Source organism: Grammomys surdaster, unplaced genomic scaffold, assembly GCF_004785775.1.
Source record: "Grammomys surdaster isolate TR1022 unplaced genomic scaffold, NIH_TR_1.0 259, whole genome shotgun sequence".
Lineage (NCBI taxonomy): Eukaryota > Metazoa > Chordata > Mammalia > Rodentia > Muridae > Grammomys > Grammomys surdaster.
In genome coordinates, this window is record NW_021604700.1 from 1,153,735 (window position 1) to 1,171,935 (window position 18,201).

Below are 18,201 nucleotides of genomic sequence, written 5' to 3' on the forward strand. Positions count from 1 at the left end.
AGAGAGAGAGAGAGAGAGAGAGAGAGAGAGAGAGAGAGAGAGAGGAACATGGAGGAGGACGTTGGCGTGTCTCTGCCAGTCAAAGATAGTTGGTATATCTAGGTTGGGTATTGGGTTACACTTCTGATTGTATGGGCATCTTGTTATTGAGCATTACCAAACTTATAAAGCCTTTGATTAACATTTAAAAAAAGCTACTAATAAAAAAAAAGGGATAGGGAGGGAGGGTGATGGAATACATGTGACAGGAAATCAGATGAGAAAACTAGCTGGAGGAAGAAAGGGAAGGGGGAGAGGGAAACAAATCAGAACTCTAATGACACATGTATGAGGATGCTGTAATAAAACCCAGTACTTTGTATGTTAACTTAAAATGCTAAAAGAAAAAGAAAGCAAGAAGGAGGAGGGGGGATAGGATAGGAGGTTTCTGGGGGAGGGATGGGGGAAAGGGGATGACATCTGAAATGTAAATAAATAAAATATCCAATGAAAAAAATACACCTTCAAAAAAAAAAAACAACCTTTCCTGACCTTTGTGCATAGAGCATGCTTACTAAGCAGCTGAGGAGCAGACATCCGGCCTTCAGTTTGTCTAGTTCTATGTAAAAGACTCAACAAAAATCACTCTCACCCTGTCAAGTGGGGCCTTTTCCATTTTCAGGGACATTTTATTTCTTAAGAAAACTTAAAGCTTTATAAGGTCCAATTGTCTTCCCATTTCAACAATATGGAACTGTCAATGTTGGCCTCGCTATACTCTTTAGAAATATGTCCTTTGACACAAGGAAGCCCCAAAGGACTGAATAGAGCCAAAATTCAGCCGTCAGCACTCTTAGAGGGGAAAAGTACATCTTTAAAAATGACAACTCCAGAGTTGTTTTATTTATTGTGGACTCTAAATGGTACCCTTATTCTAACTTGCACAAGGCCTCTAAATTTGTGGTAGCAATGGTCTTGCCAAAGCACAGCTCACTTCCTTACCTGGACATGCCTGCATGTTGCATCTGGAGACCTGGGTGGCATCTCCTGGACAGGAACGGCCACCTTTAGATGGCACTGGATTGTCACATAGCCGCTTTCGAGTCCTTTCACCTCCTCCACAAGAGACAGAACAATGGCTCCAGCTATGCCATGTTCCCCAACTTCCGTCCACTGGGAACAAGCATAAATCATTTAATATTAATGAATCAGTTTAAAAATCTTTACCTAGGACACTCTTGGCGTGCAAGTAGCAGAGTGACAGCAAGGATCAATAAGTGAAGAGGTTCACTCATCCCACAGACTGAAATGAAGAGGCTCACCAGGACACATGTCAGTGTTGCATCTCTGGATCTGGGTATCTGGACCCCCACAGGCTCTTCCTCCATTGGAGGGGCGTGGATTATCACATGTGCGGTATCGCCTCATCTGCCCTCCATTGCATGTCCGGCTGCACGTCCCCCAGCCACTCCAAGGGCTCCAGTTACCATGGGCTACAGTGTGAAATAATTTGACATAAACCAGAGCTCTAAAACTGAGATGTAAAAGAAACTGTGACATTCGTTCCCAAATCAAAGAGAACCCTTCAAGAAATAAACAGAAAGAAAACAAGCCAATAAATGGGTATCTTTCCAAATTGCCAGGTGATGTTTTCAATAGAGACAGAGAACATATGCTAATAATGATGGGATTCCCCTCAGCTGGTCTGATATTATATTTAAATTGTCCCATGAGCTAGAGGTGATATGAGAGATGGTCTCTTCTCTTGAGGAGCAGAGACTGTAACTTCAGAACACACTAAAACCAGACATTGCTTTGGCATTCTAAATTAAAGGTCAAAGATCAAGCAACACAATACTGTAACTTTAAGGACTGGCGGCCATAGCAAAGCTTTAAGGACGTAGCATTGACTCACTGTTTCCAACACTCACTTGGGCAAGGGTCGCTATTGCAAAAGTCACTCTGGATACCAGTCCCTTCACATTTGTTTCCTCCATACTGTGGCACTGGGTCAGAACAGTCCCTTGTTCTCTTCCTGGCACCTCCTCCACAGGATACAGTGCAGGCACTCCAACTGGTCCAAGTTGCCCACTTGCCATCCACTGGATTAACAGAAAATGTGCTTGGTTACTACACAAAAACCATGGTCAGAGCGGCTGGGTCTAGAGATTGCTCAGATGCTAGGAGCTTGGGACTCTTCTAAAGGATGTGAGTTTGGTCCTCAGTATCCATGTTGAGTGGCTCACAACCACCTGTAAATTCAGAGCATCTGAAACCTTCTGGCTTTTACAGGTATACACACACAAGTAGACCAGGTCAAACTATGACCGTATTAGGGTGAATGACATTGTTGCATGACAGGTAGATGTTAATTAGTTTAATGTGGTAACCTTACTTTACGTCTCTCACCTGGACAGTGTCTCTCATTGCAGACTTGCATCTGGGTTTCTGCTCCTTTGCAGTAGGCCCCACCAAATGATGGTGGCGGGTTGTTGCAGAGCCTCGTTCTGGTCTGACTGCCTTTTCCACAACTTCTGCTGCACGCACCCCAAGGCTGCCAAGCATTCCACAGTCCATGGACTACAAACACCAGAGACAGTTTCAAGCCACAGAACCATAGTTATTTAAAAACAAAATTATGCAAACAAATTAACTCCATAGTAAGTTAAAATTCCCACAATCTAAAATAACTAAAATTGACCCAAAAGAAATATAACTAACGATGTTCTTTTCTCATGTTTGGTTTTCAAAGGGATTTGTGTCCAGGGACATTCAGAAGGCTTAACTAGTGCCAAAATAAATGCTTACAATTATTCAAAGGAGGCTATTTTATTAAAATCAAATTTAATCAAGCAACCATATGTAAACAGAACCCGAGTGTTTAAACTCTCGCTAAGCACTTGCCCACATATGGTACTCGAGGGATGGTGGAGGAGACCAGAAGCAGCTTAGCGAGTCTGTCTAATAGATTGAGATGTGCTGTAGGTAACATGAAACTTATAACAATGCTATTTTGGATCTAAGACTGCAAGAGAGCATCTCTAAACATGGCCTGGCTTCTCACTTATACATGTTCTTGGATCTTTCAACAACAGGGTGATTTGCACAGGTCTAAGTCTTTGAACAGTTTTCTCCATTACATAATGTTCATGAGTTTGAAATTCTGAATAACACACTCACCTACTTGCTAAACAACAGAAGCAAAACTGACCAGCAGTTTCCAAGGACTGCACTGAAGGGCTTCCTTTTGCTAACTAACACATTACAGCATCTGACCACAGGCCTGGACCAGCCTCACTCTTCCTACCAGCTGCATGGGCTGAAGAGCCACAGTGTGCTTTCTCTTACGCAAGATAAGTATCAGGCTGTGTTTTCCTTAAAGAATTTTCTAGATATAGTGCCCATAGAATATGCTTCTTTGGTCACTAGCGTTACCAAAATATGAACAAAAAGAGAAGTTAAGACTTATATCTCAGTATTCTCAACACAATGTATAAGAAAGAAACTGTAATATGAAATCAATCAATAAGGTTATAATTAAAAATATTAAAATATCTTGCATTTTTCATAATTAATTGATCTTTCATTAAGGTGACTACTTATTCTCCTGCTTTATAGATAGAGGCAAACATGGTCACACAAGACTTTGTTCTAAGACAATATTTAACTAAACCTAAGAAGTGGGAGGGAGCATTTAAAACCTGGCCTGGAGTGTGATGCTTACAGTCCCCACACATTGACCATATCACTGCAGATGTTCTGCAGACTCACTGCAGATGTTCTGCAGACCCAGGGGCTTTAACATTTCAAGGATGTGAGTTAACAAAGTCCAAACCTCTGACAATGTAAGGATGCTTTATCAAAGGAGCCTAGAGTTGAGTGGTGTTTATTATCTAATGTCTGTCTGTTTCTACTCTATGTAGATAGACGTTTGAAACTCTCTTTGAAAAAGTTTGGTCTTTTTAGATTTAATTCACAAAGAAACCCTAACCAAATTAACTTTTATGACACAAGATGCAATAGGATTGAAGACCTTCTTTTATATAGACAGATAAACAAAAAGAAAGAAACAAACAAAAAGGAATGAAAGAAAGAATGAAAAGAAAAAAATGAGAGAAAGAAGAAAGACAGTGTAAACCAGAGAACACATACAATATCACAGTGTTTGGATGATATCGAGAACCTCCCAAACAGACAAATCAAACCACAAAGAAAACACAAGTAGGGAGGAATTGCTAATGAAGAATTCAAAACACAGTAAGTTCATTTGTTGTAATAGGTGGAAGCTCTGTGAAGAGCAGCAGGGACCTGGGCTCTGAGTAGAGACTCTAGAAAAGATCTGGGGTCTGAAGGGTCCTCGGCCCTGTAAGCTCGGCCCTGTAAGCTCGGCCCTGTAAGGTCGGCCCTGTAAGGTCGGCCCTGTAAGGTCGGCCCTGTAAGCTCGGCCCTGTAAGGCCGGCCCTGTAAGGTCGGCCCTGTAAGGTCGGCCCTGTAAGCTCGGCCCTGTAAGCTATGCAAGAGTTTCGGTTTCTATGTGTTAGGCTTCAACACTCAGGGTGCACTGAAATTTCCAAAACCAAATCCAGGATATTTTGAGCATAACAGTAGACAAATTAATAGTATTATTAACCCCCTGAAATATACTTGAGCCCATATTATACATACTACTGAATAATATGAATCCTTATCGATTTAAATCAATAAAGAAATAAAATAATGAGCAAAAAGTTCTTCACAATAGGAAGCAATAACAGCTGTACAATATTCAACAGAAAAATCAGCATTTTATGAAAAGCATAAGAGTAATGGATACAAGAAATAGTCAAGAATGTGCTAGCAGTAATGGGTAAAAGACTAATAAATTATTTATCTAGCTATAAACTATCCCTGCACGTACAGACTCTAAGGGGAAATAGTAGTGCCTGCTAGTTTTTGTGGTACCCTCGATGGTGGGCATCTACCCACTGGAGTGCCATTATTTAAGCTGTCAAACAATAAAATAATAAAACAGTGAGCAAAAAGTAATAGTAAGCAAATAGCTACCAAGCATGTTGGGTACACTGACATTTATTTTAATGCAATTGCAACACCCTTAGACCTTCATTATATAATTTCATTAATAATATACCTGACAAATGATATACAAGTTCTCTAATTAGTATTAATATTTCTTTTTCCTTTAGAATAATGCCACTACATTAGATTGTTTATTTTTTAAGACTAAAGTAAACCCTTGGCTTTTTAGTTATGTTAAAGACTTCAGGGTAGTGGTTTTTGTCTGTCTGTCTGTCTGTCTGTCTGTCTATTTTTGGGGAAGATTATAGGTATGTACCACTACTCCCAGATCAGTACCTTGTTTTCTGAGATACAATAGTGAAAACTGAACTTTTGGAAAGGTACTCCAAATATATAGACTTGTAAACCACAGCAGCCTAGGTTCAAATCTTCAATTCTGTTTTATTAACCATTTAAACCTTAGTTAATGAATTAATTACTACATTTCCATTATTTTCTAGATTTTTTATTCATGTGCATAACAAGACACAATACTTAATTCAGTGACTCTTTCCCTTTTTGAATATTTTCTCTCAGTTTTGTTCCACCAGTCTTCTCTTTTGAGTTTATTCAGCATGTTTATCAATATTAAAAATTATTCTCTACTTAATATTCTATTTATATTCACCAGAGCATCTCATAATCTATCCAACCAAGTGCTTAGAAATTCAAATATCTTCAAATAAAAGTACATAATAAACACTGTCTAGAGTCTAGATGAATGAATGAATGAATGAATGAATGAATGAATTAGTTCTTGACTAGACCTTCTTCTCTTCTTCATGGTCTTTCCTAAAGATCCAACAAGGAGTCCAGTACCCCTTGGCAACCTACATGAGGATTTCACTCATGCTGCCCCTAGTGTGCCCACCACCTAGGTTTAGTTCAGTTCAGAGAAAAACATGAGACAAAACTGAACTCAAACCTAGCTATTTCTCTGAAGCTGAAATGAGTCTCAGAGAGAGAAACTTTTTCACTTCAAGGTCAGAGATTACAAAGCCACTGTGAGCCACCAGTTGCCTGTCGTCATTTTTTCCACACATGGGAAGAATTTAATGGAGAATTAAGCCAAAGAGAATCTTAGTGGAGATCAGAGATGAGCCACATACTAGTAAAAACACTGGACAAATCCTTGCATTCAATTATACTTGAATGAAGAATTTTTTTATTTATTTAAGTTGAATTCTGTCACTTGAATCTGAAAGAGGCATACGATACTAAGGAAGCAACAACAGGAATACCAAGTGTCTGGCATGATGCTCATCTGAGATGGTAAATGCCATGCTACTAGACTGCTCCCCGTGAGCAGCACACTGCTGGGTGACAGTCTAACCCCTCTGAGCGCATTCCCTCACTTGAAAATGGATTACTAGATTACATGTCACCTTAAGTCCCCATCATCTTTCAATATATGAATTTCTATATACTTACGTTCTGTGCATGATTAAAATACACCGAGTGCAGAGCCACTCTCCTGTTCTTTTAAGTGGGATGCTTTACTGCAACCCTGTCATTCCTTCACAAGGCTCTTTTCGACACAGGAAAGCAACATAGAGACATAGAAGCCATAACATCTTTTCGCAATGAAGGAAAAGGGATCTCGACTCCACAGTAGGAGTGAAAGTACAAAAGCTTTGCTGGTGTCTCTGGTGGGTCCTCACCTGGGCAAGGCCTGACGTTACACATGATGGTTTCCACAGCGGGCCCCTCACATGGCTGCCCACCATGCTGAGCCGGTGGGCTACTGCAAGTTCTTGTCCTAGTTTGGTTGCCATGCCCACAGCTTCTTGAGCATTCTTCCCAGAAACTCCATTCTGACCAGTGACCATCCACTACAGGGAAGTAAAACCATCACACCATTAGCTAAAGTCAAATGGCAAGTACTAACCCCAAGGCAGGCCCAAGGTAGGGAACATAAACTAGTATCTATTAAACACCTGCCGACACACTGAATGCAGAAATATACCTGGACACAACTTATTTTGACAGTGTCGTGCTTCTGAATCTGACCCTTGGCATGGCCTCCCTCCATTGGCTGGAGGTGGGTTGTTGCACAGCCGACTCCTCTTTTGGATGCCTTTCCCACAGGTAACACTGCAGGACCTCCAGGCAGACCACAGTGAAAAGCCACCGTGCACTGCAAACAAAACATTGCGTGTTGACTCAAGTTTGCAAGTGAAAGTTTCTAAGAATATTTCATTGATGTTACATACTGGGTGTAGAGCTGAGTGTGATTGCTGGGGAACAGCCATGGAAACTTTCCGTTAGGGGTAAAATTAATATCTGGAAGTGAGACAATAACTCAGTCAATGAAATTCCCTCGCAGATCCTTTGCTGACTCATGTGGTTGTGGCTACGGCTATAGGAAGAATAAGAGATGAAGAATCTCACACAGTGCTTACCGTGTGTGTGTGTGTGTGTGTGTGTGAGCACACGCATGTGTGCACATGTCTATCTATCTATCTATCTATGTATCATCACTCTCTCTATATAATATATATCACTTTCTGAACACTTTTGCTTAGTTTTCAAGAAAAATTTACTTTTGTACTTTGAATGATTAGCATGGCATTTGAATACTCTAAACTGTGTTGTTTTTAATCTCATCAGTTGGTAAACTGGAAGGAGACTGGGAATCTGAGCTGACTTGGGTTCTGTTTCCCACTTACCCTGGACTATGACGGGCACTCTGATAAGGACAGAGCCCATCAAGTTTCGGGCAACACACTCATATTCAGAGGTATCTTCCTTGCGAGCAGCAGCAATGTACAACGAGCTATTAGGCAGAATGGTAAGTCGGGTATCCCAGGGGATGGAGAGCCCTTGGCGGGACCATGTGATGGTTGGCTGAGGTTCACCAGATGCTTGACAATCCAGTATGACTCTGTCACCAGCATCCACAACAGCTTCCACGGGCTCAAGAGTGATTATGGGAGGACCTGTGAAGAAAGCAGATACTTGGCCTTGGTTGTTTAGGGGGCTATATTATTTTATCTTACAAAATGTGGTGACTTCATTTTGAAAAGAATTTTGCCGTGGAGTGGCATGGGTTAAAGAGAAGGACTGGTAAGCTGGGCAGTCAGGTTTCTGTTCGGGTAATTCAATAACACACAGAAGAAAGGGGATCTAACGGGGGGGGGGGGGGCAGTGAGCAGTGGGTGGTGATTTGCATTGTTTCAGGACATTGACCTTAGGTATCTGTGAGACTCTCATGTGAGCACTCCTAGAGGACAGGTGGAGTCAGAAGCATCCACATAGAAATTTCAAAATTAAGATGTCATTAAGGAGTGTGGATCTTTTATAACTGAGATTGCTTTGAAAGAGAAAGTAGTGCTGTACAAGCTGATGAAACAGAAAGCATAGGAGGGAATTATGAGATGGACAGAAGCTGGTTTATAGATGATACAAAGAACTACCTCCTAAGGAATTAAATACAGAGAGATGGGAATCCTGGTATGAAAAGAAGGAGTTTCAGGAGCAGGGAGAGGCTGTCAGCATCTGGGCCTGAACAGCAACCCAAGCAAAGTTCCTGGGAAGGACCAGATGGAAAAGGAGTTGAATGTAGCTGCTGGCAGGGTGCCTATCTCTATATTGTTCTAATACTTGTAAAACTAGTTCAGGAAAGGCTTCCTTAGGGAGAAAGCTCTCAAACTGTATTTTCAAAACGGAGGAGGCTCATTTCAGGGAGAAGATTCTTCCATTTGGTGAAAGACACAGCATGGAGATAGACTTGGTAGTTTTATGACTAAAAAGGATTCTTGACCGGGGGTGGCGGGGGGAGGCAGGGGTGGGGAGTGGGTGGTAGTTCACAAAGTTTCTAGTGTTGGCTAAAACCTATGCTTTCCTTTCTCCCAAAGAATCTCAGATGTCCTTGCTGTTAAATAAGAGAGCTGAGGGCAGCAAGGACATTGAGGAAAAAGAGAACCATGGGATGACTGCACAGGGACAACGAGGCTGAACTGAATGTGGCTGACTTGCTCAGAGAGAGAGGAGAAAAAGCATCAGATACTTCTGCATGGTGGTAGCCTATTTTATATATAGAGAGGTGTGCCTTGCTATCTAAAGCATAAAACAAAATGGAAGCAAACACATTTTGCTGCTACACTTATCCACTAGTGTTTTTTTCAATAAAGGTTACTGACATGTTTTGAGAAAAGTCATTTTCTCACCTTAGTTCTGCTGTCTCAGCAAAGACCAAGTACCAAGTATCATATAGAATTGTATGTACCATATAGAATGATATCAGCAATGCACCTTTCAATCAATGTTCACATCCATACCACTGTAGAAATGGCCATTGTTCTCACTTACTTCCTTATATTTAGATAACATTATATATTTGGAAACTGACACTTAATCTGGTTTATCATTCACAATAAGTATGGAAAAAGTTACTAAATAAGATTGTATGCTCATGCTACCCTGGCCAAGAAAAGTATGTGGTTAAACATAGAATCTTAATTTAGATACTATAGTCATTATTGATGTCTATAAAGTGATAATGTAATATAAGTATAATATACCATGTATACATATTTCAGGTTAAATAAAGCAAATCAAATATAAGCATTTCATCTGCATGAAAACACTGCTCTGTGCTTTGAGCTTATTGTCAATGGTATTTTTGGCCTTTTCATGTTAGGGATTGAAAGGATCCACTGTCAGGATTTGTATGTTAGCTGATCTGATGATGTTTCTCTTGACTTGGGTCAGCACAGACTGCTCTGCTCCTCTAGTTTAGGAAGCTCTGCCTGCCCATGGCATCCACTGAGGGACTTCATGAAGAGCACAGCCTCCACTCTGCAGACACAACTATTTCGTGGAAGAGGGCTGCCAATCCACCTGGACGCCTTTTGAGCTTTTTAAAATTATTCTCCATTTTAATATGTGTTTTTCCCTCTTATTGAAAATAATTGTTTCTCTCACACAATACATTTAGTACATATTTTAAAAGCATATAAAATGCCATCCTTGAAAGCATGTGTCAAGAGTCTGGTGAACCATGGAGGGGACTCACTATTGTCTGCCACCAAGACACTGTGACTGTAAACTGCGGGTGTCAGATAAGAGCGGGAAGGAATCTGCAGAAGTACATTGGGATTATGCTTCATGGTTACTGCCCCTGTATCACCAGGAGAGGAAAATGGACACACTGTGAAAGCTACTGTTCAAATACATGTTGCAGGTTTAAAGGAAATGGTCACTCTCCAGTAGGCAACAATCCTGCTGCTGGAGATTGACAGAAGAGCTTACTTTGTAGAGTCAGGCTCATGCTGCGCTCCACCACTCCGGCCTCATTGGCAGCTACACACGTATAGTCACCAGCATCTTCATTCTACGGAAATAAGTGTGCTTGTGAGAACAGGGGTCTGCAGGGCACATTGCCTTTTCAATATGATAGTTCACTTGGAATTTAAATTTTGGGAAAGCATTTTAATGAAAATGGAACATCTACCCATGTCTATGCTCATAGTTAGCTTAAAAAATGAGAGGAAGAGGAGAAAAGAGGGAAAAAGAAATTCCAAAATTAAAATAATTCATGTAATATTGAGTCCCAGGAAATCAAAGTAAAAATGCATCATTTCATGTCCACCTCTTAAAAACTATGAAATAAAAATGTAAATGGTATGATCATGACTATCTCAGAATCCACTAAACTAGCCAGAAGAAATTAACCAATACTAAGCTCTTTCTAATTGGAGTTTTTGGAAATGTATTAAGTTGGGTTCATAGGGAGTTTGAAACCAAAGAAAGTGAAGAATAAACTTAATTGTAATAATAAATTAGTCTTTCATAAATTTATACATATTTAATACAGATAACATGTACTATTTGAATATTTTAAACTTATTTACAATACCATATACAGGCTTAGCTTGAAGTTTTTTTTTATTTCTTTTTCATTTTTTATTCGATTATTTATTTACATTTCAGATGCCATCCCCCTTCTCCATTCCCCCCCCATTAACCCCCTACCCTATCCTTCCTCCTCTTTTTTGCCTTTATACTGTTTAAATTACATGCAAGTATCAAGGTCAGTTCTATGGAAGCCTCTAGTAGGCAGCTGGAAATGGGACTTGGAAGATCCAGGCTGACACCACATATTTAGGACTATTAAGTTGGATAAGTGAAAGACCTTGTAACATTAATAATGGTATTCAAAGAAGTCTTGGAAGTTTGAGAAATATCCATTGTTGTGTACAAAGAAGAGGCAGCCATGAAGAAGCGGAGACAATATGACATTGATTAAAGCTGGGAAAAAGTCTAAAGACTGAACTATCAATCAACAACAGCCAACGTTTAAAAATAAAGAAAATAAAGCCCAAGAAAGTCCCACTGGGTTAGGCAATGATACATTTTAATTGTTTTCAATTAATTAAAATATGAAAGCACATAAGAGAGTTCACCGAGCATGAGTTAAGAAACTACCTAGGTAAGAAATATTTAAGTGAATCATGTCTTTATTCTCCTTTCCTGAGTACTGAAGTGTGAACAGAGCCATGTATACTTATTACTTTCCTGATGAAATCTATCCTATAGCCATGTTTATAACATTTTGAAGTTCTTGTTCTAAAATAGATTTTAAAAGTTTATCTCCTAACAGTAAATAATGGATGAATGATTGGGGAAAATCCCACAAAATTATCTTATTGCCCATACTTATTTGCAAAAGCAACAGTATCAACTTATATTATTCTTTCATAGTTTTAAAAGACTTTAGTTGCTGGATGAAGTAATAGTTTACATATATACACACAATGTCATACTACTCGTCCAGTGTAAAGGATGGAATCCTGTTATCTGTGACAAGGCAGACAACTAGAAATCGTTAGGATAAGTGACATATGCCAGGCACAGGATACTGTGTGGTTCCATTCCTAGGTGGAATAGGCAAGGCTGAGATTCAGATGGTGGTTACTAGAAACTCAGGGCATGAGCAGGACGGAGTGGTGGAAAAACCATGATGAATGGGTACTGAGTTATGGTTAGTTAACGTGAAAGATTTTGGTATTTTATTGAATAATAAGCTAAACTCAAATAAAATATAAAAGAAAGAGAAAGGATTTTGAGATCTCTGCCATAGCATTATATAGTTGACATAGACTGAAACATATGTTATAATATTAATAGATATGAATTTTAGAATATACATATATATATGCATACATATCAGTTAAAACATACATTTAAAACATTACATTAAAATTAAAAGGAGGAATAGGCTAGCTTTGATGTCATGATTTGTATAGGATTGGAAAAGAAACTTCTCATCTATGAGTGACACTGACACAGGGCACAGCAGTGTAGATGGTATCAACAATTCCAGTGAAACTTACCACAGTACCGTAAATGGCCAAGGAGCCATTACCCAGTTGCCGGATCCTGTGGCTAATCTCTATGTCAGCCCCCTTGCGGCTCCATTGGATGGTTGGGGCAGGGTCTCCTTTCACCTCACAGTTTAGGATTGCATTACCGCCAAGTGGTTCAATCCAGTTAGAGGGGTAATCACCTTTGAAGACTGGGGGCTCTGGGAAATATAAGACAGGCAGGAAGAAAGAGCAGGTGCTGACACTTCCTGTATGACTTTTGACATACATAGACATATAACTTAGCAGTGAGGGGAAAGCCACTTTAAAATGTTGTGGTTTTCAGAGTCATCACTCTTACTACTCCCCAATAATGTTGTCAACTTCGGTCCTTGTGTGGAGGTAATGCATTTCATGTCAAATGGTCTCTATAATCTATTTACTGTTTCCTTATCTTTAGTGTGTGTATTTGTGTATTTGCATGTTTGTGTGTATGTGTGTGTGTGGGGGGGGTGCATGTGTGTGAATATGTGTGTGTAGGTGCTTGTGTGTGTGTTGTGCCTGTGTGTGTATGTGAATATATGCATCTGTAAGTGTTTGTGTGTGTGTGTGTAGGCCCAAAGTTGATGCTGCATGTTTTCCTCAATCGCTCACCAATTTATTTATTGATGCAGAGTCTCTTGAACCTAGAACTCACCAGTCCCAGCCAGTCTAGCTAGCTAGCTTTCCCCAGGGTCTCCTGTCTGTCTCCTGAGTGCTGGGCTTGTAGGTGGCTGACACATCCGATTAGGTTTTACATGGGTTTGGGGCATCCAAACTCACATAAACAACAAACCCTCTATCCATCCACAGAGCCATCTCTGCAACCTGTTTACTGTTGAGTTGAAACTCATGTTTTCTTTTTTTCCTCATGAATCTATACACGTTCAGACATTGGGATAATAAACTGCAGTCATGTTGCATTACTTCATAGTGAGGAAACAAACTTTCATTCTGAATAAATCACAAAGGGAAAATGGAACGCGTTCACCTACCTTTCACATAAACAAACCCAATTGCTTTCACAAAGCCAACGCTGTTCTCTGCTGCACACACGTAAGTGCCCGAGTCCTCCTTTGACACCTTTTCAATAACAAGTTCACTGTGTCCATTGATGCTGTCAAAGTGGGCTGAGGAAACAGATTAGGAAACAACACAGATGCCTCTCAGTGACCTAGGAAAATGTCACAGCAGTGTAATATTTTGCAGGTTAGATTTATGAGCCAGTCAGCAATTGAACCGTAACTGAACAAGAGAGCCCTTACCACGGAACCACCCTTAAGCTATTTACTGTGTCTATAGACAACTCATTTGAAGAACCAAAAACAGCCCATGGAACAGGAAAAGAGAATGAAAACAAACATCTCTCCACAGTATTTTAAAGTGTCCCTTTCATCTCGGCCTGTCACTTAAATCAGGCTCTTAATTGCTCTGAGTTCCAAAAACCTTTCATTCAGAAATATGGCATTTTCCATTCCTTTTATCTCACCACCAGTTTTTTTCCCAAACAATTTACATCAATGGTGGGAATACCTTTTCAGTTGTAATCCAACTGACTTGGCAGGTTGCGGGGAAATCATGAAAAGACATCCCTGGTGGGTAATAACAACACAATGATCAAATCTATAATAACTTAAAACTCCCAATAAATCATAAAGGCTGAAGATGTAAATATTTACAAAGGCAGCTACAATATTTGAATGAGAGCATGGTAATTTTAAAACAACCAATAAAAGTCTATGTAAGAGTTCGATACTAAATAAGAATGAAACTATCTGATTATACATGGCTTCTTTGTATGCATTGTCTCACTTATTTTTAAAGAACTCATTCAACTATGTTAGGTGGAAAAATAGGCTTAAAAGTTTAAATGCCAGAATTAGTTCTGTGCCTTCAGAAAAGAGTTCTGATGTTTAGATATTGCTTTTCTTTATAACGGAATGGTATGTAAATACTAAGATGATACAGTTGATGACTTTCAGCCATTCACATAATTGATCACGACAGAAATATCTCAAGCTATAACTGCTTCTCTAGCAGGGCATTTGGTAGATGCAAGTCAGAACTGTGAAGACAGGACAACCAGTCATTACTCACAGTGCATTTAAACTCGTTATTGATGGCATCTCTGGTGGTAAATCAAGCTAGTGTATACACACATATGTGTGTGGCAACGATGACAAGAAAGTCATGAATTTGAAGGAGAACAAGGAAGGATTTAGGGGAGTGCTTGGAGGGAGGAAAGGGAGAAATGATATATTATAGTCTCAACGATTACACGCTCTTCCAGGGCTGAGTGCCCTTCGCTTAGGCACTACTTTAACACAATGCACAGTGGCACGGTGGCTAGAAACTTGGATGTGTTAACTGATCTCTTCATTTCTGAGGTTCATTCGCCCAGCGAGAAGCACTGTGTTCTATAAGATGAGTGAATCTGTGGATTCCTAGCAGCAGCCCCCGAACCCACTGGTCAGCAATGCAGGGGTCCATCAGAGGCAAGTGTAGATGCCTAAGATTCAATACTGTCTCCTTTCAGGGAGAGGGTCTTTGTTGTTGTTAATGTTTTATTTATAACATAGAATTTGTTGTTTTGTGATCCATTTCAAAAGAATGAAGAGTGACTCTGTACTGGGGAAAACACGTTACTATACAGAATTTAATTTTTGGCTCTATTTATTTGCTTAATTTAGTGATAACACCTCCAATAGCAGAGGCTGGCCCCCAGCTCACCAAGTAGTTGGGGATGACCTTGAACTCCTGACTCTCCTGCCTCCATCTCTCAAGTAGGGGAACTGCATGTGTTTTCCTGATCCCAACCATTTCAGAGAATAGAAAGAGTCAACTCTGTACTTGTGATTCCTCAGTGGCCTCCCAAGAGGATGTAGAGATGGGGCCAGGCCGCTGAACAGGTGCATGAATTTATAGCTTAACAATTAAATCACCAACCTGGAATAATATTGTTGTTGAAGGTCCATGTTAGTTTGGGCAATGGGATGCCAACGGCTTTACAACTTAATCGTAGCTGTTCTCCTTTATTTAATGACAGGTCTCCAGGAAGTTCCGTAAAAGTGGGAAGGACATGAACAGTCAGGGTCACAGTATGTGTGTCTTCACCAGCAGCATTGTTAGCAATGCATGTGTAGGTGCCAGAATCTTCCAGCTAAATAAAAATTTCCCAAATATCAATATATGACAATCTCCTACATAAAGTACACAAAATTTCAGCACCTGTTTCCCTAAGGAGCACTCATTCCTAATGTTGATTTACATTTCCATCTTTCAGCATAAATAATCATGTTAGCCTTTACATTTTATTTTAATTTAATTTAAAATGTAGGAGCTTAAGAGTAAGCCCCATACCACATAGAAATAGAATAGTTATTTCATAAGACCTTAGGAGACACCACAGGGTTAGCTGCTCTGCAATGTAGTAAAGGAACAAAGAATCTCAGAAGCTATTGGCATCTTGACAACATAGTGGGCCCTCAGGGTAAGATGATCAGAGAACAAAACCATCAGAAGACACTGTGAGATGAGTCTCCCTTGCTGAGTCCAACAGCCAACTTCATCACTCGATGGGCTTGACCTACTGGGCAGTAGTCAATTGAGTTGGAGGGTCTTCACTTGGGTGTCACTTTGGTAGCTTCTCAGCTAACATTCTGGTTACTCCTTCTCCATCTTTCATTGTGTTTTTCCCTTAACATCAATGTCTTCATGTTGACTCGTGAGGGATTCAGTCTTTGGTCCTCCTTAGTCGCTCTCTCTCTGGTCTCAGACCCTTGAGGATCTCATCTAGTACCAGGCCTTTAAATGCCACTCATAGGCTGATGATGGCCAGTGTCTCAAACTTAGAACAAACTTCTAGCAACCTTGAACTTGTTCCTATTTCTGTTTGGATAACTGGTTGATATCTGATGGCTGCAGCTACAATGGAAGAAACCAGGGGACTGACAGTGCTCCTTCCCTTGCCTCTGCAGCCATCCCCGGGTTCACTGGTGGCTGTGCTATCCTCCTCATTCCTCAGACTTTTGGACTCATGTACCTGGTGTGGTCTCCGTTTTTCTCTGATTCCTTTTCTAAGTTATTCTCTTTCTTTGCTCTAACTGCCTGCTGGTTTCTCAAACAAACCTGGCTCATTCTCAATTAAGTTCTTTGATGTTTCCCAGTGCCTAAATAAAGCAGAGTTGTTCAAAGAGAAGGTGCATTATAAATATGGGATGAGTTGGTTGAATATGTCCAGATGCATTGAGGTTATGTATCGATTGATAGTTGTTTTATCCTAATCTAAAATATCAAGAATATTTTTTTTACCTGAAGCACCAAAAAATTAGAAACATAAAATTTATCACCATTCATAGACATGGCTATTTAAAAATGCATAGAGAAAGGCAATTTTTTGGTAGCTTTCTTTACTATACTTAAATTCACAGGAATGTCTACCATCTTGTCATCCTGGCCCGTAGTTATAAGCTCCAAGAACAGCATGACCACTTAGAATTTTTCCTGATACAAATTTCCACAAAAGTAAAATGATAACTTCAGAAGGGGGAAACATACTGCTTTCAGCCCTTTTGTTAAATACACTTCTAATTCTCAGAATATAAAATGAAATGCAGGAGCAATTAATCTTAAGTTGGATTTATAAGAGTATTTCCTTTCAGTCTTAAAGGAAATACTTCCGAGCTAAATTGCCAAAATGAAGTAGGTGAATAGCCAGTTGGCTCTACAGTGTCTACTCATGCCCATTAAACTTACCACAACATTTTCCAAGATGAGTTCTCCATATGGCTGAGCAGTGTATTTCCCTAACAAGTTGGCTATAAGAACACCGTCTTTTTCCCAGTGAATTGCAGGCGTGGGGATTCCATCAGCAACGCATGGGAGAACAGCTTGGGAGTTCTCGTTGACAGTGTAGTGTACTTCTGTGCTTTGGATCCTAGGTGGTACTATGAAGAATTTAGACATAGTCACTCAGAAAATTGAGCTCATACTGAAAATCAACACACAAAAACATCTCTTTGAGGGCTTTGTCATTCTTTGGAGTATGGAAAAACAAACAAACAAACAAACAGAAAAAAATCAAACCAACCAAACAAAACCCCAAACTATGAAATAGTCTATCACGTAAAAGTAACACATTCTCATTCTCAAATAATACTTCTTATTTATTCTTTGAAAATTTCACATGTGTACAATGTATCTTAATTGGGTCCGCTCCTCTTCCTCTTCTTGTACAATGCTCTCCATAACCCTTCCAACAAATCTTCCTCCAAACCTCATGTCCTCTCTCCCCCACCTTTTATTGAAAATATATTTTTTCCTCATATAATATACACTAATTATAGTTCCCCTTTCTCCACTCCTCCCAGGTCCTCCCCACCTTCCCTCCCATCTGAGTCCACCCCCTTTCTGTCTACCATTAGAAAACAAATAGGATACTAAAGGATAATAAAAAATAAAACAAGATAAAACTAATACATTGGAATTGAGCAAAATAAAGAAACAAAAGGCTCTTTCTAAGAGAATCAGAGACCCACTTGTTCACACACTCAGGAATCCCATAAAAACACCAACCTGAAGACATAATATACATGCAGAGACCTGATGTACACCAGTGCAGGCCCTGTGCATGCTGCCTCAGTCTCTTACAAGATTTGATCATGTGGATTTAGAGGTCCTTGTTTTTAATGGTGATATCCATCCCCTCTAGCTCTTCTATCCTATCCCATCCCATCCCATCCCATCCCATCCCATCCCATCCCATCCATCCCATCCCTTCCTTCCTTCCTTCCTTCCTTCCTTCCTTCCTTCCTTCCTTCCT

At 39.9% G+C, this 18,201-nt stretch overlaps 1 protein-coding gene across 1 annotated transcript in view; it reads right to left on the reverse strand.

The window, feature by feature from the left end:
* The window catches only part of Hmcn1 (hemicentin 1), a 402,633-nt gene that overhangs the window by 38,333 nt on the left and 346,099 nt on the right, over nt 1-18,201 (reverse strand). The window contains exons 82-93 of the mRNA XM_028775780.1: nt 17,136-17,326; nt 15,327-15,540; nt 13,376-13,510; nt 12,372-12,562; nt 10,288-10,369; nt 7,704-7,973; nt 7,001-7,171; nt 6,696-6,866; nt 2,389-2,559; nt 1,911-2,081; nt 1,302-1,472; nt 982-1,152 (exon numbers count right to left, since the gene is read on the reverse strand). Coding sequence (XP_028631613.1) covers nt 982-1,152; nt 1,302-1,472; nt 1,911-2,081; nt 2,389-2,559; nt 6,696-6,866; nt 7,001-7,171; nt 7,704-7,973; nt 10,288-10,369; nt 12,372-12,562; nt 13,376-13,510; nt 15,327-15,540; nt 17,136-17,326 — 2,109 coding nt within the window. The remainder of the gene's footprint in view (nt 1-981; nt 1,153-1,301; nt 1,473-1,910; nt 2,082-2,388; nt 2,560-6,695; nt 6,867-7,000; nt 7,172-7,703; nt 7,974-10,287; nt 10,370-12,371; nt 12,563-13,375; nt 13,511-15,326; nt 15,541-17,135; nt 17,327-18,201) is intronic.